We start from the raw sequence: 21,169 nt of genomic DNA, 5'->3' as shown, positions 1-21,169 counted from the left end.
TGAGCGGGGCGTCTTCAAAGGATCTCGACCTCCTCTTGGAGGGAGCTTGCTCTTCAGAACGGCCAGTCCTAGATGAGGCATGACTTTGCTCCACGGCTGAGTCAGTGGCCTTGCTCGACGTGAGCCATGCCGCCAGTCTGCTGTAGCAGTCTTTTTTGGTTACTCTGCATCCCTCCTCATCATGGTCCCGATGCAGGCAATATAAGTATTTATGATGCCCATCTTCCACGAAGAAGTTCCTTAATCCACACTTCACGCAGAGTTTAAAGAGGATTTGACTTTCTTTCTTCTCCTCACTCATGGTTGAAAAGGTGCAAAGTAGGCCCAAGGCCGGCCTTTTCGAAACTTCAAAGATGATCAGACGGTGGATGAAGATCTTCGCCGGTAGCGGGTCCCCGCTGCCGGCCTTTGTCCTTCAAAGATATGCAAGCAAAAATCGGTTAATTTCTTTTTTTACTATTTTGGATAAAAATCCCTAAAAACACTAAGGCTCGGAGAGCAACTCGAGGACACCCAACACTGAAGGCTGCTGTAAAAATCTGAAGATGGCCACCAGGGGTGGCGCTTAGGGAAAGGACTGTCAATGGATGGGGGCAGTATGACCCAGAGTACAGCGATTGGTTTAGAGGAGAAATACAGCTTTAAAGTGAAACTGAAACTTTTTTTCTTTTACAGGATTCCCAGCCTGACGACAGAGAATATTCATGAGCATGTAAATCCATGCAAGAGCCCATGCTGAAGAAAACTATGTTTCATAGTCTCATGCGCTTCATTCTATTTTTATGGAAGGAAGTGAACCAGTTAAAGATGGTGCTGGAGGCCCCTATAATTAACTAAAGTCTCTGCAGCAGAATTGGGTGTTCGGCAGTGTCAGAGGAAGCAGAAAGGTCTAGCATGATCATCAAGGATAGGTTGCTAGAATCGGCCAGATGCAGAGCTTAATCCCCGATTGACAGCAGAGGGGCAGATTCTGTGCTCCGTCATGGGCAGAATCCTGACTGTAGATGGTAGAGGACTGAGTGGTCATGAACATGTTTCAGGAGGTAGGCCGAGACCATCTTCTCAGGAATTTTGGCTAATCAGTATAGGCCAGATATTGGTCGAAGGTGGAAAGATCCATGGTATCTAGGGACGTTCTTTATAGCACAGGGGTGATCAGAGAGTATGTTAAAGTGTCTTCAATGAACATGGAAATGTTGATTAACTCCAATACCCGGAGGGCTAGAATGCCTGCATTGAAAGCTGTAAGGGAAGCGCGACATGGATCATTGGAGTCTTGAGTACCTTTAATCATAAAGTTACAAGACATACTGGAAGTCATACTGAAAAATAACATCACAGTCGACAGTGTGATTCCTAATATTCTACCTACCCTAAATTCTCTGCCGGATAACCTCGACCCTAGCACTCTGGTGCAGGAATACAATAAGATCATGCTCTCCACATTGAACAAAGTCGCCCCTCTCAAACTAAGACCAAGCAAAGCCAAAGCACACCTTAATAAGTGGCTCACCCCACAACTAAAGGATCTGCGACTGCTAAAAAGAAAATGTGAAACCGCCTGGCGGCTCTGCCCTTCCAGTGAGAATAAAACAAAGCTAACCTCCACGGCACTACAATACAAAAAGGAAATCTGTCTGGCAAAACGTGACTCGTACAATGAACGGATTGCCAACTCCAACTACAGCATGAAAGAACTATTTACAATATTAAGAGAACCGGAGTCACCCATCTCCATACCGGATAGCTGTATCAAAAACAAGACCTGGCGCTCAGAGATCCAACAAGCCTTAACTAACAAAATAAACACCCTACAAATCAAAATAAAAAAAAGACGCTATGAAACTGCCACAGCCAACTACTCCCTTCCCTCCGGATAAAAAAACTAAGGATCAAAACAACAGATTCCGTTTCACCAAAACTTCCATCTTAGAAGTTGAAAAAACTATTCTTTTTCTTAAACCTTCAAACTGTAAAGGAGATGTCTGCCCAGCACACATCATAAAAGACACTGCGAGAGAGGTCTCGCCATTCATCTCCAAGCTAATCAACGCCTCATTTGCCTCTGGCACTGTCCCAGCCAACCTTAAACAACCCTGGGTTCTCCCACTTCTGAAGAAGCAAACTCTAGACCCACTCATTGCCACAAACTACCGCCCGATTACGACAGTTCCATTTTTACTTAAAATCTTAGACAAAGTTGCCTACTCGCAGATACAAAAACACCTTGGGCTACACAACCTCCTAGGTGTTAGACAATCAGGATTCCGCCCATTACACGGAACGGAAACTGCACTGATAGATCTGAAAACACAAATTGATGAGCTGAGAGACCAAGAGAAGACAGCACTACTGCTGCTTCTTGATCTCTCAGCCGCATTTGACTTACTGGATCACAAGGTCCTCTGTAGACACCTCGACTCAGCAGCCCACTTCTCCACAATGCTGGCAGCTGGATAGACTGATTACTGAGCGACAGAACCATTACAGTATTCTCATCTGCGGCAGCTGATCCTACCCCAATCATGTGTGGGGTCCCTCAGGGTTCATCTGTCTCCCACTCTATACAACATATTCACCAAGCCATTGTTTAATGATTTGGACCTTCTGGGTATCACCTACACTAACTATGCAGATGATACACAGATTCTCCTCCCACTTTCCGGGGATCATGGTAAGGACTTGGCGCTGGTGAATAGGATCTACCTCATCATTCAGGCATGGATGGCCTCTCACAGCTTATGCCTGACTGACGACAAGACAGAGTTGATAATTCTTGGCACCCCCTCCAACATCTCCAAACTGGGTCATGAATACGCCTCCTTCATTATTGATGGTAACAATATCACAGTCTCAAAGGAGGTAAAAACCTTAGGTTTCTACCTGGACACCACCTTGTCCTTCAACAAACAACTGAAATCCCTGGCCTCCACCACAGCCTACACGTGCAAGCTTATCAGAGCTGGCAAGCCCTTCCTTTCCAACGATAGCTGCATTATTCTGGCAAGAGCACAAATCCTCTCCAGATTAGACTACTGCAATGCCTTCTACAGTAGCGCTAATAAAGCCAGCATCCAAAAACTACAAATACTTCAAAACAACGCCCTTAGATCTGCACTAGGCACGAATAAAAGAACACACATAACTGCTATCGGTCGCCAATACAAATGGCTATCCACCAACAATAAAATACAACTAAAAATCGCCTCCCTGACACACAGCTTTACACAATGCCGCTCCCAGCTACCTAACCAACAAACTGTCCAGGAAAACGTCCAGTAGGCCTACTAGAGCAGTCTACACAAACTGCTTGGTGGTACCAAGATTTAAATCTTCCAAGATTGGCGGCAGCAGCTTCCCTGTGAAGGCCGCGAACCTCTGGAACTCTCTGCCATACGAGTTGAGAAACGATCAACCATACCCACTCTTCAGAAAGAACCTCATTACCCATCTTAATTTGACTGAAAATCAGCAGCAACCCTAACCACTGTATAACTGCATACTCTCACCCCAGACTGTAAACTACTGTATATTATGTTGTAAATAACTATTTGAAACTTACTATATATGTAAACTATTGTATACTACTGTACTCTATGATGTAAATAACTTTCTTGTATGCTTATTATGAGCCCCACCTATTTGGGTCCTCACGTGTCAATCTATATTGTTTGCCATTTGAAACCTTTGTAAGCCTTGCGTATCCGTTTCTTTTACTGCGCCCTGCTACCTCCAGGTCTGGAGCGCATTAGAAATTCAATAAACAAACAAACAAACAAACAAACAAACAAAACATGGAATGGGAGTGTTAAAATCAGTGAAGGTGGAAGGGGAAGTGAAGTGTTCAAAATGTATCCTGAGATGGATGGGAGAAATGATACAAGAGAAAGCTTGATCGGTCCAATCTTCAAAAGATATAAACACTCACCTCTTGTTAATGCCATCAATGCAGATTAAAGGTTTGAGCAGGGGGGCTCCCCATCACAACAGGGGCACGTCTGTCAACTATGCCCAGGTTTGGCAGAAGGGCTCCCCTTCATGCAGCAGTCTGAACTACAAAGATCACTAAGTTCCTGATGGACATGGGAGGAATATTAGGATCTGATTTTAGAAACCTCACCAAAACATTGACTGGAAAGACGCACAAGCCCATAAACCTCAAAGCAAAGCAGCTGTAAAACCAAGAACCAAACTGATGAAGTAGATCATGTTTGATGGATCAGGAAAAAACATAGGATGTAAGAAGCATGCACATTTTTCTGAGATGATATACCATCCTGGGCAAACTGGCTTTTTAGCAGCCAGCCATTCTGGTATGGGATCAAATTTGTGTTTTCTCATGAGGTGACAGCAGTCAGTACTAGGACCTTTGTAAGAAGCACTGGTGCTGATGTGAGACTGAAAGACAGTCAAGTAAGCTTGCTTTATTTAGCTGTTAATTCTAAAGTCTGGTCCCTTTCTGTTATTGACATGGGTGGTATATGAAAATATGCTTTCTCAGGGCTGAGATGCACCGGTCAGTCCGCTACAAAAAAGATGTGAAGGGTTTGAGATACAGCGACCAGCTTGGACCTTTCCTTTTGCAGAAACCTTTCCAGGAGACAATCATCTATAACAGGTCCTAGACACATAGCCCAATGACCAGTCTTTCCAGACTGCCTACATTAAAACCCATTCTATTGCACCTTTTCAGAGCAGCTATGCAAACTCAGAATGTCGTCCTGACCTAAGCGTAAGAGTAGGACACATCCACCTGAAGTTAACTGCTTCCAATTCACCAGATGTGATACCTTCTGCCCTGCTTGCTTTGTTTTTATTCTAATGTAGCGAGAATTACACATGGCCATACTGTTTTCTCTAGGTGTTTTAAGCTTCAACTTGAGCTAGATTAAAGACTTTGTAGTTGTTTGATGTGTCCAAAAATAAAACGGCTTACTCTTCCAAATCTAACTGTCAGCATCTGTTGACCGCTCTCTTATGCTTTGATTGATAAACTATTATGTTCAAATCAATGTGTTTATCAAAATATCACAGTTACAGCACCGTTAACATGCTATTTTGTTGCTAGTCTGGTTTTCGGTACAGTGATGATATTGCAACTGCACTCGAGATGGTCTAAACTGATGATGACCGACATGATGAAAACTGTGGCACCTGAACATAGACAGCACAGAGAAGGGAGTAACTGATGAGAGCAGAGACAAAAGCACTGACATGGTATAGCAGATGGGCACTACCACAGAGGAAGACAGTCTTAGTCACATAGAGACAGGAGCCTAATTAATGAGATCAGAGACTGGGAAGAGACAAAGGGGCTGCCCTGAAAGAGGCGAGAGGCCTACAAATACAAGAAGCAACAACTATGCCTTACTACGTACCGATACCTCACATGCCAAGGACCAAACCTACAGACTATGCATCCCTCTGCCAAAGAGCCTCACTCAGATGCCCAGATTCTGAATCTCTCTCTACTGTTTACCCAGAACCTCCTTCCTGAAGGGCTTGGCATTGTATACCCTCCTAGGAACACATTCTGTTTCCTCTACTTAGGCTCTGAAGCCTCCTGCCCCAAATCCCCCTATTGTCTAAGTCCTGTGACTTTGACCCACCTCAAATACCTATGAACATAAATTCCCTCCACATAGGCTCGGCAACTAAGCTCTGTGAAACATTCACATTTATGAAATTCCTCAGAACCTTTTGTCTGAGCCCACAGCACGCCAGCCTATTCCATGAGGCCCAGGACCTGTAGCCTGTTCCCGCTGAGCCCTAACCCTAACCCTACAGCTTCATCTCCAGAGTCCCCAGCCATGCACCACTCCAAGGTCCAACTCTGTGTCAACACTAAAGCCCAATACCTGAGCCGTGTGATCCACTTCTCTTGTGACCTAGACTTGCAGCCACCACCCACGTTCAAAGCTCAGACTTCACATCAACTCTCCTTCGGCCCGAACAGCCCTCTTCCCTGAGGCCCCTTATATCCATCCCATGAGGCCCAGGCCAAGAAGCCCCCTCACAAATGACATGGACTTGCATACCCCTCTGCAAGTTCTTAGTATTGCATTCCCTTCTCTAGAGATCTTCAGACCTCTTCTCCGAGACTCGGCTGGATGGCCCTCCCCAAATGCCAGGTACTTCAGTTATCTTTTGAGAGGTTGCAGTCCAGACTCTGCTTCCCCTCCCAGACACCGAGATTATGCACCCCATAATCGTGAGCTCACACCACTATGCACAGTAACTTACTTCCAATCAGTCGTCTTAGCCGGGTGACATCGTGGTAGGCATAGAAAAGCAGACACTGAGAGACCTCACCATCTCGACCTGCTCGACCAGATTCCTGGTAGTATCCTTCTATAGACTTAGGCAGAGACGCATGAATGACATAGCGCACATCAGGCTTGTCAATACCCATGCCAAACGCAATCGTAGCACAAATAACCTGCATCAAAAAGAGAGCAATTTAAAGACAAATATCAGCATTATGTAGGTTATCGAAGAAATAATAGGTGGCCTAAGGGCAACTGGTCATCAGTGATATTCATCATCACAAATGTTGCATAATCTCAAAATGAGGACTGAGAGACATATTAGGGCACATTAAACGGTGACAACTTCCATATAAACAGAATGAAAAATAACGGCCACTTTGTCTAGAGAAAAAACTTTAATCATGCCAATATCACAGGCACCTCAACGTAAAGAAAATTCAGCTTGTTTATTTTATATTCTAACACTGCAAAAAAAAAACATTTATCACTAACAGCAAATATCTTCATGTAGGGAATGTGAGGGGGATGGCCACGTAGGTCGCTCCTTTAGAGACTACGTTAAGGAGAGCTTTTGTTTTCCATATGTTATGGTATTCTCAAAGAGATTCTCAAAAAGCAGCACAAATGAAAAGGGGCCAGAGAATGCGCTTGTTTGCTTTGCACTGCTTTTAGAAATGCTCAGCTCATCTTATTCACAAAGGTGACCTGAGTATTTCAGGAGAGGCCAGACAATGGCGCAAAGATGCACTGTCCAACCCCCTGGCATACATTAGTGTTGGGAGCGCGCTCCTGACACAAATGTATGGTAGGCTCCCACCATGTGGTTCCCAGACCCTTCGGTGCTTCTTAATCATCCCATTTGTGCCATAGGGTGATTAAATCACCATACACTGGTTTGAGTGGGTAAGCCGGTGGCAGGTGTTATTTTATTTTGGCTTCAGCCGGGGTGCAATTCGGTTCACTGCACTGTTAGTCAAATGTATATTTTTCTTAGCCATTGGGATACCAGTGTATTATTTTAAGTCCTACGGTTGGCCATTTTCTTTTAAGGGCTTCCTTTGTTCAGGGCAAATAAAGGATAGGTCTAAAATTGCCATTCTGCACACATGGGCTACTTGAGACCAGTCTGTCCCTAACCGGTTCATATCACAGATCTACTTCAAAACATCGCAAATATTATTTTGAGTTCCATAACATCGTTTTCCCCCCTTTTAACACATTTTCCCACCAATATATGCGGTGGGAGACTATCACACTCCCTCCCTCACATACCACCAACCTTAATTAAGGCCCCAACCCAAACCCCTAATCTATACTCTTGCGGAAATACGATAAAAAAAAAAAAAAACATGTTATGGGATTCGCACTAATAGGATTAGATGTTTTGGTATGATACCCCATATCACACCCTGTAGGAGTGGTCTGGGTTTGGTGGAAGATTTAAGGGCCAACCAGATGGGCTGGCTTCCTATCCATTTGTCCCCAGCACCCTATTTTGATTGCTATGCTGGCCCTGCGAGTGGTGATATTTAGAGATAAACCCTGTACATAAGTTCAGTTCTGTATTGGAATTTTCAGAAGAAACAAGTTACTTACATCCTAGAGGATTTTCTGCCACTGATGCATTTTTAGGACCAGGTCTGGCGATAATGGCTTGATGATGTGCCCTTGGCTCATCTTCGGTTTGGGTTCTTGGATTCTGGTCACCCATGCTGGGCCATTTCCCCCGTCCTATTGACTCCACCAGTGTGCTGTGTTGTGTATTCATGCTGGCACTGTCCCCAGGTTGTTTTATCAGCACATTTACCCCATACCATTGAGGTTTTCCTTTCTTGGCTCTGGTCGCTGCCATCGTCAGCAAGGATGTGAAGACTCCAACACATCGCCTCATCTCGTCTGATCAGTGGGATTGTCTTCTGTGGCTGGGCTTCCCACCTTTGTTTTTGGATCCGCCAGAATCTGCTTAGCCGGGTTCACTCACCTATCCTGGAGTCTTCCTCGCCGCTGCTTTTGCTTCTAGCTGAGGGGCTCTCTTCTAGGATGGATGTTCTTATTTTCAGATGTTGGTCTGGGGTTCACATTCCTGGGAAGTCGCATCCTCTAAACTGGACCTAGCCTCTCTGAAACGCAAGTGCATGGTTTCTGAGTGAAAGTGTCAGTCTTCGAGCACATCCTCTGACAGAGTGACCGGCTGGAAGTCCTATATCCAAGCCGCATCTCTGGGGCCACTAACAAAGCGACTGAACTGTTCAAAATCTGCAAGGAACTCGCCAATCCTACTGCAAACTCCACTTCTCCTCTGCCATCCCTGACCCTCTGCACTGCAATGGCCTCTCGCTTCATAACCAAAACTCAGGACATCCTGTCCTCACTCTCCTCTATTGCCCTCCCTTCTCCCTCACCCGCTCTCAGGCATCCCTTGGCCCCCGTCTCTCCGTCCCTCCTACTCCCCTCTTTCTCACCCTTATCACAAGATGAAGTGTCTAGACAAGTACTCTCTAGGAAAGTCTCTTCCAACCAGGTGCTCACCTGCTCCTCCAGAACTATCAAGGATAACATTGCCCCCTTTCTCCAGCCTTGGTAGATTTCTGCAATCACTCCTTTCCCACTGGCTCCTTCCTGCTACTCCTCAAGCACTTCCCCTTGTGCACCGTCTCCTCAAAAAGCCTTCTCCCAACCCCTCCTGCCACGCTAACTACTGTCCTATCTTCATAACCCCCTTCCTGCGCAAACTCTTGGAGAAGCTGGTCATCCCCCAGCTGATCCACCCCACTGAATCTGTTGGTTGTCTCCACGACCATCAGTCGGGCTTCAGACTCCTCTCTTTCCTTCTCTCCTCACATCGTGTACCTTGTCAGGAAGGCCCACTTTCAGCTGCACCTCCTCAGAGGCATTCTCCATTTCCTCACCCTCCCCAAGAAACTCAATGTCTCCAGAGCTCTGGTCTTCTCTAGGCTGGACTACTGCAACAGCCTCTTCCTCAATCTGCCTAAATCCTCCCTTCGCTCCTTCAACTAATCCAGAATAGGAATGCAAGACTTATCATCCTTGGCCTCAAACCCAGGGACTGGATCTCTCCAGCCCAAAATCTCTCTACTGGCTCCTAGTTGTTGTGAGGCTCAAGTTAAAGACCCTCTGCATCATCCACAAGGCTTTCTGGGGCCTGGGACCCAGCTACATCCAACTATCTCTCCCTAAATACTGCTCTGCTAGAGCCCTTTGATCTTCTAGCTCCAACTCTCTGCAGATCAGATGCTTTTCCCCAGCACCTTGGTCTCCCCTGAACCCCCCACGCCCCAACTTGCACTATCGGGCTCCAACCCCCTGTACTAGCCTGGCTGGGCCTGAACGCCCACTGAGCCCATCCAGCCCCGTCCTCGCACTTAGCATGTGGACCTTCATTCCCTGCACTTCTACACCTGACCTCCTGTTAGCACTCCCCTAGCCCAGGGGCCATCTTCTTCTCCCCCTCCTCCTCCTCCTCCTCTCCCCCCAGCACTTGGGCACTATCCACTCCCACCTGCACTTCCTTTCCCTCCCTAATATTAGTGCATTCAGCTCTGACCGGCACTCCCTCCACCGCGTCCCCCGCACTTCTTGTTACTGCACGTGCACGAACCGAATGACAAGACCTAGTAGGACCGTTTTTGTTTTTCTTCATCTCTCTCCCTCCCACCCCCCTTTTTTCTCTGGTTGTGCCTTGAAACACCATTTGCTGTATAGGTGCATTCTAAATACCAAATTAATTTAAAATGTAAAATATGAAAGGAGCCTTGTACTTACCTGGTTGTTTAACATTCTGGGACCCCAACATTATGGAATCAAACACTGTGCACTCTTAATTCTGGGTACTGGTGGGTTGGTTTATTTGAGATACTCATCCTCAAGGGCCCCTGTGGTGGCTCATGGTCAAGACTATTAACAGATGGGTCTCACCCACAATTTCGCGTTCGTTTTTCCTGCTATTCTGTATCTTCTTCTGGTATTCCTGGTTCTAAAACTGATCTATGGAACTATTTGTTGTGAGCTCCTCTGGTCCTCCACGGGGTGTTTGCCACCAAATCCACATTTGTGTGTAAAACAGTGAGTTACCTGCCTTTTCCCCCCATACAACAGGATCACCTATTGACTTAGCCCCTTTTATTTCTATGGGACCGTTTTACTCACCTGAAACTCTTTTAAAGTGACCTTGAAGACATTCTTCATATATTGAGATTGAGTTGAGCAAAGACTATAATTCTAGCTCTTGCCTGGGATTTGTAATGTACTTTTAAAGTCATGTCTTCCACTTCTGTAAATGTGAATGACTATTTACACTGTAAATATTTCTAGTAACACCAACAATTTTTCTCTGAAACGTGATAATTTGCTATGTGTAGTTAAAATGCATCTCGTCTTCTGGTGGCCTCTCTGCCTGTGTTATAGATATTTTCAGAGCCCTCTAGAACCATTATTGACTGTCATATGTGCATTTGTAAATTTTTAAATACCATTTCCTAAAGGTCTAGAAATGTTGATGCTTTGTTAGTGTTGGCATTGGGATCCTGTAAGACATTTTAACTGTGTTTGAATGTCTGGTTACCTCCTCTTCTCACCCCTTGTCTTTATATTTAATGCTTCTATCTCCAGGCAGTAGACCTACAAAATAATGTGTCTTTTTGACATTTACTGTTTTCATAATACACTAGGTATTTCTATACTGTGTTGTTATTTAACTAGTGCTGTATGGCGTGACACAATGACCTTGTCAGGAGAGTGGGGACATCTCTCAAACTGGTGAAGGGGGGACGACCAGGACAATGCCAGAAGCTCACATACCCTAGAGTTGGTGAGCAGGAGTTGAGAGGGACCCCAATCTCTGACTTCCCACTATGTTCTCTGTGGTGTGAAAGTATTGGTACCACTATCTCACTAACTCATCCACAATGCCTAGTCACCTCTTGCCTGGCTAGGTATCTATAGATTTTGTGACAGAACTGCATCTCCCAGAATACCATCAGTGGCGGCAAGAAAGAAGTGGAATGAAACTGCATGACGAAAAGACTGCTGCGGAACACTTGACAACATGAGACCGCATCACGGCGCCTGCGAAGGGAACAACCATGAAGTGAGAAAGACAACCTTTCCTTGCACAGGGAGACGCTGCAAAAAAAGCAAGCTGTTCAATGCAACCATAACCAAAATCACACTGACGAATTTTGAATTATTTATATAGGGCACACAACAAACTGAATCGAATCCTGGCGCAGATGGTCTCAAAGGCTGAGAAAAAACAGAAACAGGCAATTTGGTCAGTTAATGCCGCTGATATTGAAGGAGCGAGGAGAGAACCATAATTTATTTGCACAGGTAGGTCTTTCAACCTGCTCTGAAGATAGAGAATTTGCCCTTCTTAATTTCAATGGAAGACTATTCCATAGTCTTGGTTCAGCAACTGAAAACCTCGATCTCCTCTTGAGACACAATCGGTCCTAGGAATAATGAGTAGACAGTGCTCTACTGATCTGAGAGCCCGAGTAGGCTGATAAAGCTTCAATTTATTTGTTAAGTAGGTTGGTGCCAGCCTGTGCATACATTTATACACCAAACACCCTATTTTGAATTTTGTGCAGTCTTCCATTGCTAACCAATGCAGCGACCGATGAAGACCAGAAATTGGAGTGTTTTTGGTTACACCAAAAACCATCCTTCGCCTGCGTTTTGGTCTTTTTGCAGATGGTAAATCTGTTTGGCCGGAGCTCTAACCAAGGGTCCATTGCAGTAATCTAACTTAGAATTAACTAAGGCTCCCACAACCACAGCACGATCAGTGGCAGGAACATAGAGTTGTGCTTGTCGTAGGAGACGGATGCTATAGAAGACTGCTTGTACCTTGGCTGAGACCTGGCCATTACAAGCCAGATCACTCTGCCAAATACAGCCAAGGTTTTTTAATCTTAGTAGCATATTTACAACTAGTCCCCAAAAACTGGGGAGGTGGTGTGCAGCTCTCTCCCTCGAGCCGATGCTTGGTGCCAAAGAATATCATTTTTCATCCAGGACCCTATTTCTTCCAGACACCTGCCAACTAAGGCAAAAAACATCCTCCACATCATGAAGCATGATATATAGCTGGGTGTCGTCAGCGCAAGAGTGGAATCCAACATGGTATTTCTCCAAAATGTCCATTAGGACACAGAGGTATATATTAAAAAGAAGTGGAGAAAGTGCTGATCCCTGCGGCTCACCACAGCACTGAAGGAGGATTTCAGATTTAAAAAACTCTGGACTGTACACATTGTTTGCGCCCGGTAAGAAATTAAATAAACCAGCCCAGAGCACAGGAGTCTACATCAACAAAGTTTTTCATATGGTCTAACAGAATATCGTGGTCCACCCCATCAAAAGCGGCGGAAAGGTCGAGCATTACAAGCAGAGAGAGTTTACCTGCATCTCCTGTCTGCAACATCCCATACCGCCAGTAGTGCAGTTTCCGTTCCATGCATAGGGCGAAAACGGGGCTGCAGAGGATGGAGAAGGCCACTGCCCTCAACAAATTTCTGTAGTTGACTTGTAACCACCTTTTCCAAAATCTTTTCTGGCCAGGGAAGACCGGCAATTGGACGAGTTATTATAGTCCTCAGGGTCTAAATTAGCCTTCTTTAGTAATGGGGAGACCACTGAAAGCTTCCGGATCAGGAACAACACCCTGAATCAATGATAGTTTTACAAACTTGTTCATGAACGGAGTTAACTCAGAAGAGAGTCGCTTGGCAACTGAAGCAGGGATAGGAAAAAAGGGTATCTGGACTTTGCATCTAATACCACTACATCGAATGCATTTACATCGAGGGATTTGCATGGAAAAAATATGCATCGAATACAGGTTTTTGGGGGGTACGGGTTAAGTTTTATTGTGGTGGGTTTTAAAGGGTTAAAAACGGAGTGTTGGGGGGCATCGATGTAAAAAATTAGATGCAAATGTCATTAGATGTACAAAATTTGATGCAAAGTCCATAAACCAGAAAAAAGGAATCATTTGTGGGTTTTAGTTGTAACAACAAAGTGCACATTTCATCCTCCGACACTTGTTGAAAACTAAATTGACCTGTCCCTGTTGTTACAATCTCCGTTGTGCCAATGATATCTTTGTTTGTATCAACACCATTCAAATGGGATATAATATCTGGTACTCTAAGAAGCCTAATGGTTTTCTGAATGTTGAAGATTTTATCTCCAAAAAAGACATTCATCCCATTGGCATGGTCTATAGGAGAGGCCTGCACCAAGATGTTTGTGTTTGGCCTAACAAACGCAGAACACCCTAAAATAGTGATCTGTATATCGAATAGGGTGTCAGTTATTCACACTAATCCCTTTTCCTCTGGCCAGGACTGCATCAAGACAGTGACCCATTATATGTGAGGGTGAAAGAGCTAGAATCGACAATTCATGCTGAGCTAAATGTTCATGTAGCTGCTTTGAGACCGATTTAGTGGAATCATCCAACCAAATGTTAAGACCACCAATACACAACAATTCCTTGTATTTACCACCCGTTGAGATAAAGAAAATTCATCCAGACCTTCTAAAAATACTGCTGCCGGTCCAGGGGGGCTGTAAACCAGTATGATTCTAACAGAGTACTTAGGGGTCAGTAAAAAGGTTATCGCACCTATCTCTGATATAGTGTCCCATTTCAAAGTTTTCAAATGGTCAAACTTTAAGTGGGATCGATATAGGATTGCTATTCCTCCCCCCAGTTTACCATGTCTGTCAATATGTTGGATTGGATAACCCTCTGGGATTAAACAGTGGAAAATAGAATGTGCGGTATCTGTAAACCATGTCTCAGTCAAAACAAAACATCCAATCCATGGGACTCAATTAAGAGACAGATCTCTGTAGCATGTGCGACCGCAGATCTGGTATTTAGCAGTTCCGCTAATATCGATGTCTGACCATATCAATGTGGTTCAGCACAGACATTCACTGGCTCTACTTTCAATTCCCAGGCCCTGAATTTCCAATAGTGCTCGGAGTGAAAAGGACCCTTTATTAATATTTATATTCAGCATTGATTCCCTTGAGTAACAAGTTATAGTCATATTGTGTGCGTAGTCCAATAATCAAAATAAAGCAAAAAAAAAAAATTAAATAAAAAAACAAAAAAAAAAAAAGAAATCGCCAAAATGCCAGTTAGCAGCTTACCTAGCACAAACGCCAGAACTAGGTGCAGAAAACAGGACAGCAAGCAGCTTTACTCGCCGACTGTCGCGACCAGGCCGAAAAGGCCAAACAGACTTCACGTCAAAAGGAAGCAGTATTTATCGAGACTTTTAAAGCCTCCAACATACAAACCTGAACACCCCTAAGGAAACAGCAGTAAGAGTGTCTCAAGCAGGTAGGTGACCCGGGAGACCAATGCGGGACAGGGAGGAAGGGGCAGTAGGAGAAGGCTGGACTATTAAAACCTAGAGGAACTAGGAATGGACAAAAGGTGTTCAGGTGAGGTCAGGAGTAGAGTTGTTGGACAAAGAGATGAGGTGGTGGAAGGCAGACAGTAGAGGAGACTGGGGCAGTGTTGAGAGAGGGTGCTGGTAAGGTATTTTGTGTGCAAGAGAGAGTGGTAGTTAATTTGATAGTATAGTGTGGAGTGCATGTAAGAATGACAGGTAGGAGATCGACAGAGTTGAGTAGAAGATCAAGAGTAGAAGTGGGCTTAGGAGGTGAGTGGAAGTTGTGTAGGTGCTGGAGAAAGAGGGTGTGATAGGAGGGCAGTGGAAGAACAGACATAGGGAAAACGGTGAGGGTGGCCAGTAGGATGGAGGAAGGCAGCAGGGGGGGGAGACGGTAGGAGATAGAGGGTTCAAGGAGTGCGAGAGAGTGATAAAACTGCGTGTGAGGGAGATAAGATCAGGTCCCAGAGGGAGAGAAGTAAGATAAATGGAAGAGAAGAGGGAGGGGTGAGTATGTGGCGATAGAGTGGTTGGAGAAGATTGAAATAGGAGGAGAGCCACAGGGAGGGAAGAAAGGTGAGAGAATTAAGGAGGGAAAACCTTTACACGATAATTATAAAAACCCATCAGAGTGAGAAACCGCTTTAGAAAATTCCAAAGAATGTGAGATCGAGAAGGCCATGGCTTTAGGTCTCATCTAAGAGCCATCTTATAAGTAGATAGTAGGAGTTACCTAGCAAAGCAATACATCTTGGGAACATAGTCTGGGTTAGGGATGAGTGGGCTAGTGGGTAGAGGTGCTCACGTGGAGGTTGAGAGAGCTTTAAGGACCCCCTAGTGTGGCCCACCCCAAATTCCCATGAACCTTGTTACAAACCTCAATAGATTATGGTAAACATGCTAGCTTTGTGGAATTTGTAGGCGAACTGTGAGCTCTGGATAAGTGTGTAGACTAGTTGCACCTTTGTTTCAGTATACATCCCTTTTCCGGAGTTAAGCCTGAGTGCTCTGTTACTTTACCAATTTAAGAGAAGTTTGGCTTCCCTTTTGGACTCAGTGCCCTTCCCCACCTTAAGGTTTGTGGTGGTATAGCCTTTGCAGGACAGCTTCGGCCCCAAGCAATTGCCAACAGTGCACATAACCTACTAGGCTAACCTATAGTCCATATTGCTCACCAGGTAACTAAACGCAGTTCATCTCATAGGGAGAAACCAGAAAAAACTCAGACCTGCGTATTCCAGACTGTCAGGGTTCTATTGTGACCAAAGTCAATTAAAGTCTGGACCCAATTTGACACACAAGTCCCTGACACAAGGGGCGCTTAATTCCTATTCATCAATGAGATCTTACCTAAACACTGACTTCCTCACTCCTCCCTCTATGATACCATACCACCAGAAAGACATGACCTCCGAATTGCACCATCCACACAATGCCACACTACACTACCAACACCACCAAAGGTCAGGATAGCTTCCCTGGAGAAGAACGATCTTCAGTGGGCAGGACCAGCAGCTATGAAAGATCACTGTAAAACTGTCAAGCTCTCAAACTGGGCATCGGACAATTCAAAAAGGAAACCCAAGAAATATACCATGCCCAATCCATCAGAACAGGCGCAGACTGAACAAATCCATCTTAGGAAGGAGAAATAGTATGTCTGTAAATTGACGGGTACACAATCCTTAATTGCCTCAAGGCTTGTGACTGATTACACTGGATAACCACCCCTTTAAGCAGGACAATACCTTCATCTGTTTGGAAAGGAGAACCTGAAGAAATTTGATTCCCATTATCTACTTAAATTACACTAGATGCATCAGGCCAACTCTGCATTTAACACTACACTCTACTCACAAGTTATGGTTTACAAAGGAGAAACTGCCAATCAAGTCCAATTTCAAGGGAACATGTGCCTGCCTTCCAAGGTATGATCAACCCACAAAATGGAAAAACGTTCTCCAGAACTGACGCGTCAAGCCAGACAATAGTGTTATGAACTCCCAAGGGACTCACTACCTCTCAGCCTGCCTTTCCACAAAAGCTTTGCAACTTTCAATCTCCTTGTACTATATAACAAGCATCATACTCATGCTTACTCTATTAGCAGAAAAGTATTGCCTTGCGATTCAATGTTTCACCTAGGAAGAGTACTGCTATATCCTAAATCGGAAATCAAACTGGTTTACTATCAAAATACCCATTTTATTCCCTCTTAAGAAACACTTCCCCCAGTGGGTCTTTTGTCTTGTGGCATGCCTGCAGAAACTTGTTACACCACCAGAAATGTTGCTACCCAAACGTTTCCACAACTTGCGGTCAAAAAGAAAATATACTATAAACCACCATATACAATTCCACATGTATGCAGATGACTCAGCTTCACCTTTGTCTGAATAAAAGTTCAAGCCATCAGTTTGTCAGGATGATTTCACAGTGCCGCTGCTTCCACTTCAACAAATTCACTTCTACTTGATTCACAATGAGAACACAGTCCTCCACTTTGTTTAGGCTAACTAACCCTTGTTTATGCTACTACAATGTTGCATCTACTGACAACCAGATATACCACCGCAGCTTCAGTATTGTTTGACAAGATACACTTTAAAGTACTTAAACATATGCCACAATAACAACCTGGGTTTGCCTTTAAGGCTTACCTCTCTGCGTCTTCCACAGTCTTTGGCACTACAGATTGTGTGAACTTCAAAATAGTCTTTACAAGCAGCCAGTTTCCCTTCCCCAACTTTACCTTCACCTTTCTGCCAGCTATTAGCCCAGGTAATTACCCAGAAGCCGTGGTGCCACTCTCTTAGCTTCAAGTAATGCTTGCACACTGGTACCTTAGGCCAGTTGAACTGGTATTAGATTCACAGTAACAGTTAGATTGCTTTTTAACCCTGAGAAATGCTGGTTTCACTCTTAATATGGGAAGATTGACGACTTGGGCAATGCGTGTTCCCTTCTTCATTAGTGAATACACTAACTTCTTATAGACGAAAATGTGTGCCGCGTTAAAGTAAAGAATAGAGTTCACTCTTTCTTTAGGAATCACAATTAGGCACACGCGACCACTCTGATATAGTTTTCACAAGTCAATGACTTCAACAATTGTTTTATCAATGGTCTTCACAACGTTCGCTTTTCTTAATTAGTGACACGCGGCCACACCTTCAGGTAGATACACTCTGCTAAGGGTTTAACAATGGGTGTAAGCAACATTTGATCTCCACGCAATTAAAGGACTTTCCTAATATACACGAGTGCTACTTTTCCAATGTTCATGTATTATAATTTTAATAAACAACGTCAACTCACTTTAAATCTCACACGAGTGACTATTCACTATTTTTGGGAACGGATACTTGCCAGCAATGCTCCTGCAAGGTATCAGAAAGCCAGGCTTCACTCATCCGCTTCTTTAACACTTGCGGATTGCACCGCTTCCACGACTTGTGCCACAACCTCTACTGCATCTGGCTTTTTAGGGACCCGCAGCCTTCCTCTCTGAATGGGTCTTCGGTCGGCCAAACGTTTATGGATCCCCTCTCGCTCCCGAGACCCACGGCTTGACACCGGCTCCTCGCCTCAGTCTCCAACAAATTTGCTGCACGGCAATCAGGCTCATATGGGGAAAGACAGCTCTCCTGAACGCCTTCCACTGTGTATTCTCTGCACTTCAGAGTTTGGGGGAGCAGGACCCATTTGTTCTCCCACTTCTGTTCGGTTTGCCAGCTTGTGCCTTCTTTCTGTTACTACTGCTACAACTCGCACTCAGTCACAGTTTCAGCTCCTTCTGATTGACTGCACCTCAGGGGGCCTTTTCATGCCTCCCAGGGTCCTTTTGGTGTGGGTTGTTCGGCTTAATTGCCCGACTAGTGCAACTGCCTGCCTCTTCAGCCCTCTTCCTCGTTCCAGTACTCATGGAATTATGGGACATGTAGTCCCCTTCACCAAAGTGGTTTCTTTTAACGTCTGCAGTTTGGCAAACAGCCATAAAGAGTGTGGGATTACAGGGAAAGTTTAACAGATGGGTTTACTAGTCTTCCTGGTCTGTCCACGGACCTCTATGTGATCCTCCCCCAGTACACCACCCCTAAGGTCGGGATCAGGAAGTGTCTGCCTTGTCACACGAGAAGGGTTCCAGACCAGGTTTCTGGGAGGAATCAACACAGATTCATCATAGTGCTCACTGATCATCTGCATGTGATACTCTTGTACTTGGCACATGATAATCACCCTTTATGGGAGGTGTGGGATGGAAGATTTTTTATTAGGAATCCCAATCTGAGCGGAGGACAATCGGTCATTTCCAAAAAGATTTAGGGAAAGTGCTTAAAGCTCGTGAAGAACACCCCTTGCGCACATGGACCCAAGTTTACAGGTCTCACTGCGTGAGAATGAATGGATTTCAGGAGGAGCCATTCTAGCACAACGCTGACCCCCAATTGCAGAGGGAGTTCTAGCTAGTGGCAATTGATAAGGCCACTTCAAGCTAAAAGTAAGGTACTATGGTGCATGTAAAAATTAAGTGTGTTCTGCAGACCCCAACTGGAGCGCTAGGAACATACAACAGTAAACTGTTGAGCTAAAGAGAAGTATGCAATTTATCCCGGGAACGGAGCTGGGAGTAATGTATTGGTAATGTTGCATACCTGAAACACCAGGGTTTCACAAGGGCAGCTTTTCCTAGAAAGTTGAGATGTTTATAGGCGAAAGTCTGTTGGACCCAATAAGTCTGGTTTTCCCAGCAATATTAGTGTAGAAGTCCTGGTATTGAGCAGAGGAATGGGATGCAGACTAATGCATATGGAACAGTAATACTTATATTCTACAGAGCAATGGTAGTTTGGAAGGGAGTTTAAGAGGAGTGACTGGGCTTGGTGGAAAGAGTCTAAAAGGTAATATGGGCTTGAAAACGTGGACAAGAAATGATGGGGTCCTGAAATGGGTGAGAAGAGGGAACTGAAAGGGTGCCCTCTGGTGATCATCGGCCAAATGGAGATGCTTGTTTGAGGTGAAACAGGAGGTGAGGGTGTAAAGTCCTACTACTGAGCAGAGGAACGGCATGCAAAGTGATGTTAATGTACAGTAATACATATATCCTAACCAGCCCACAAGATATGAAGAGCTTGTATCAAAAGAACACCTTACTGCACAATTAATAAAGTTTGATAGGTTTCCCTTCTTTGGCGTCTCAGGGTCTATCAAGGAAGCATGGAAGATGTTGTCGTTCTTTGTGGATAGTTTGATGGCTGGCTGATGAGCAATTGAGGTTGCAAGGGGAATTTCCGAAGAGTGATTTTGTGCTGGGACAAAGCTGGATGGTGCATGCTCATGGGCTATGAAAAGACTGAAAAGAATGATTATAGCTGTGAAAAAGCTGGCAGGTGGTTAGGTCTGTGGGATGGCTAACAAATGACATACATTACTCACTGTAATCTTATTTCTGGTGGTTCTATCTGCCTTGATTCACATGTTGTGCATATAGTCCAACATCTACTGGTAATCGCAGAGTACTGCATATTTTTTTCGAAGATCGAAAATGGGACGTCAACCCTGCCCGTGTCTGTAACACTATCCCGTTCATGACGTGTAGTGTACCCAAGATCCTTCACGTGTCAAGGTCCCCTCTGTTTTTGTTTTGCTATGAGGGAGCCTGAAGCGAATGAATGAGTACAGAAGAAAAGAAGGTGTTCGATGTCTATGTTCCTTCAACTCCAAGAGGTCTGGTGCTTGGGAATCTGCTTAGAATCACATGCTGTGCATAGACTAGCAAGAAGTACCAGGAGATGATGGTGTGATGTGAGAAGGAACAGCAGCGAAGAGATGTCTTAACACTGCCTGCCCCACATGAGAATCTGTATTTAAGCAGTAATGTTGAGCAAATGTGTGAACAGAACTCCAGGTAGCTGCCTTGCAAATGGAATCAAATGGAGCTTTTGCAATGAAAGCTTTAGGTGTAAGCAGAAATGGCAGTAAGGTAGACATTTAGTGAGTTAAGAAAAGAGTCGTGAGTCGAAGAGGTGAGTTAGATGAAGGACTATATGTGTGGGTGGACAGTCAACGGGGTTGATGTTACAAATACTGCACCAAATGACAAAACGTTTCCACTTACTGGAATAATAGTGCCTATTATTGAGTTTTCGTGCCTTTCTAAAAATGTCTATACACCTTTGATGCAGCTGGAGATGCCTGAACTCATGACCTCAGGAGCCATTTTGCTAAGTTGAGAGTTTTTGGGCATGGGTGCAGTGTTGTTCCCTGATCTCGGGATAGCATGTCGCATGGGCAAGGCAATTTCATCAGAGGGCAAAGGGACATTCGCATGAGATGTGAGAACCACGGCTGTCGAGGCCCCATTGGTGCCAATGGGATTAGTGTAACTTGTTCCTGGTGCAGCGTTTGAATTTTCCTGCTCATGAGAGGAGCTGGGGGAAAAGCGTTGGCAAATTTCCCTGA

At 44.7% G+C, this 21,169-nt stretch overlaps 1 protein-coding gene across 3 annotated transcripts in view; it reads right to left on the bottom strand.

The window, feature by feature from the left end:
• The window catches only part of BLM (BLM RecQ like helicase), an 865,782-nt gene that overhangs the window by 227,906 nt on the left and 616,707 nt on the right, over positions 1 to 21,169 (bottom strand). For all 3 annotated transcript variants that reach the window (XM_069624186.1, XM_069624184.1, XM_069624185.1), the window contains exon 14: positions 6,244 to 6,439. In XM_069624186.1, coding sequence (XP_069480287.1) covers positions 6,244 to 6,439 — 196 coding nt within the window. The remainder of the gene's footprint in view (positions 1 to 6,243; positions 6,440 to 21,169) is intronic.

Source organism: Ambystoma mexicanum, chromosome 11 (genome assembly GCF_040938575.1).
Source record: "Ambystoma mexicanum isolate Mex_15411 chromosome 11, UKY_AmexF1_1, whole genome shotgun sequence".
Classification (NCBI taxonomy): Eukaryota; Metazoa; Chordata; class Amphibia; order Caudata; family Ambystomatidae; genus Ambystoma; species Ambystoma mexicanum.
Note: the sequence above shows the minus strand (reverse complement) of the source record. Positions and strands in the feature narration are given on the sequence as shown.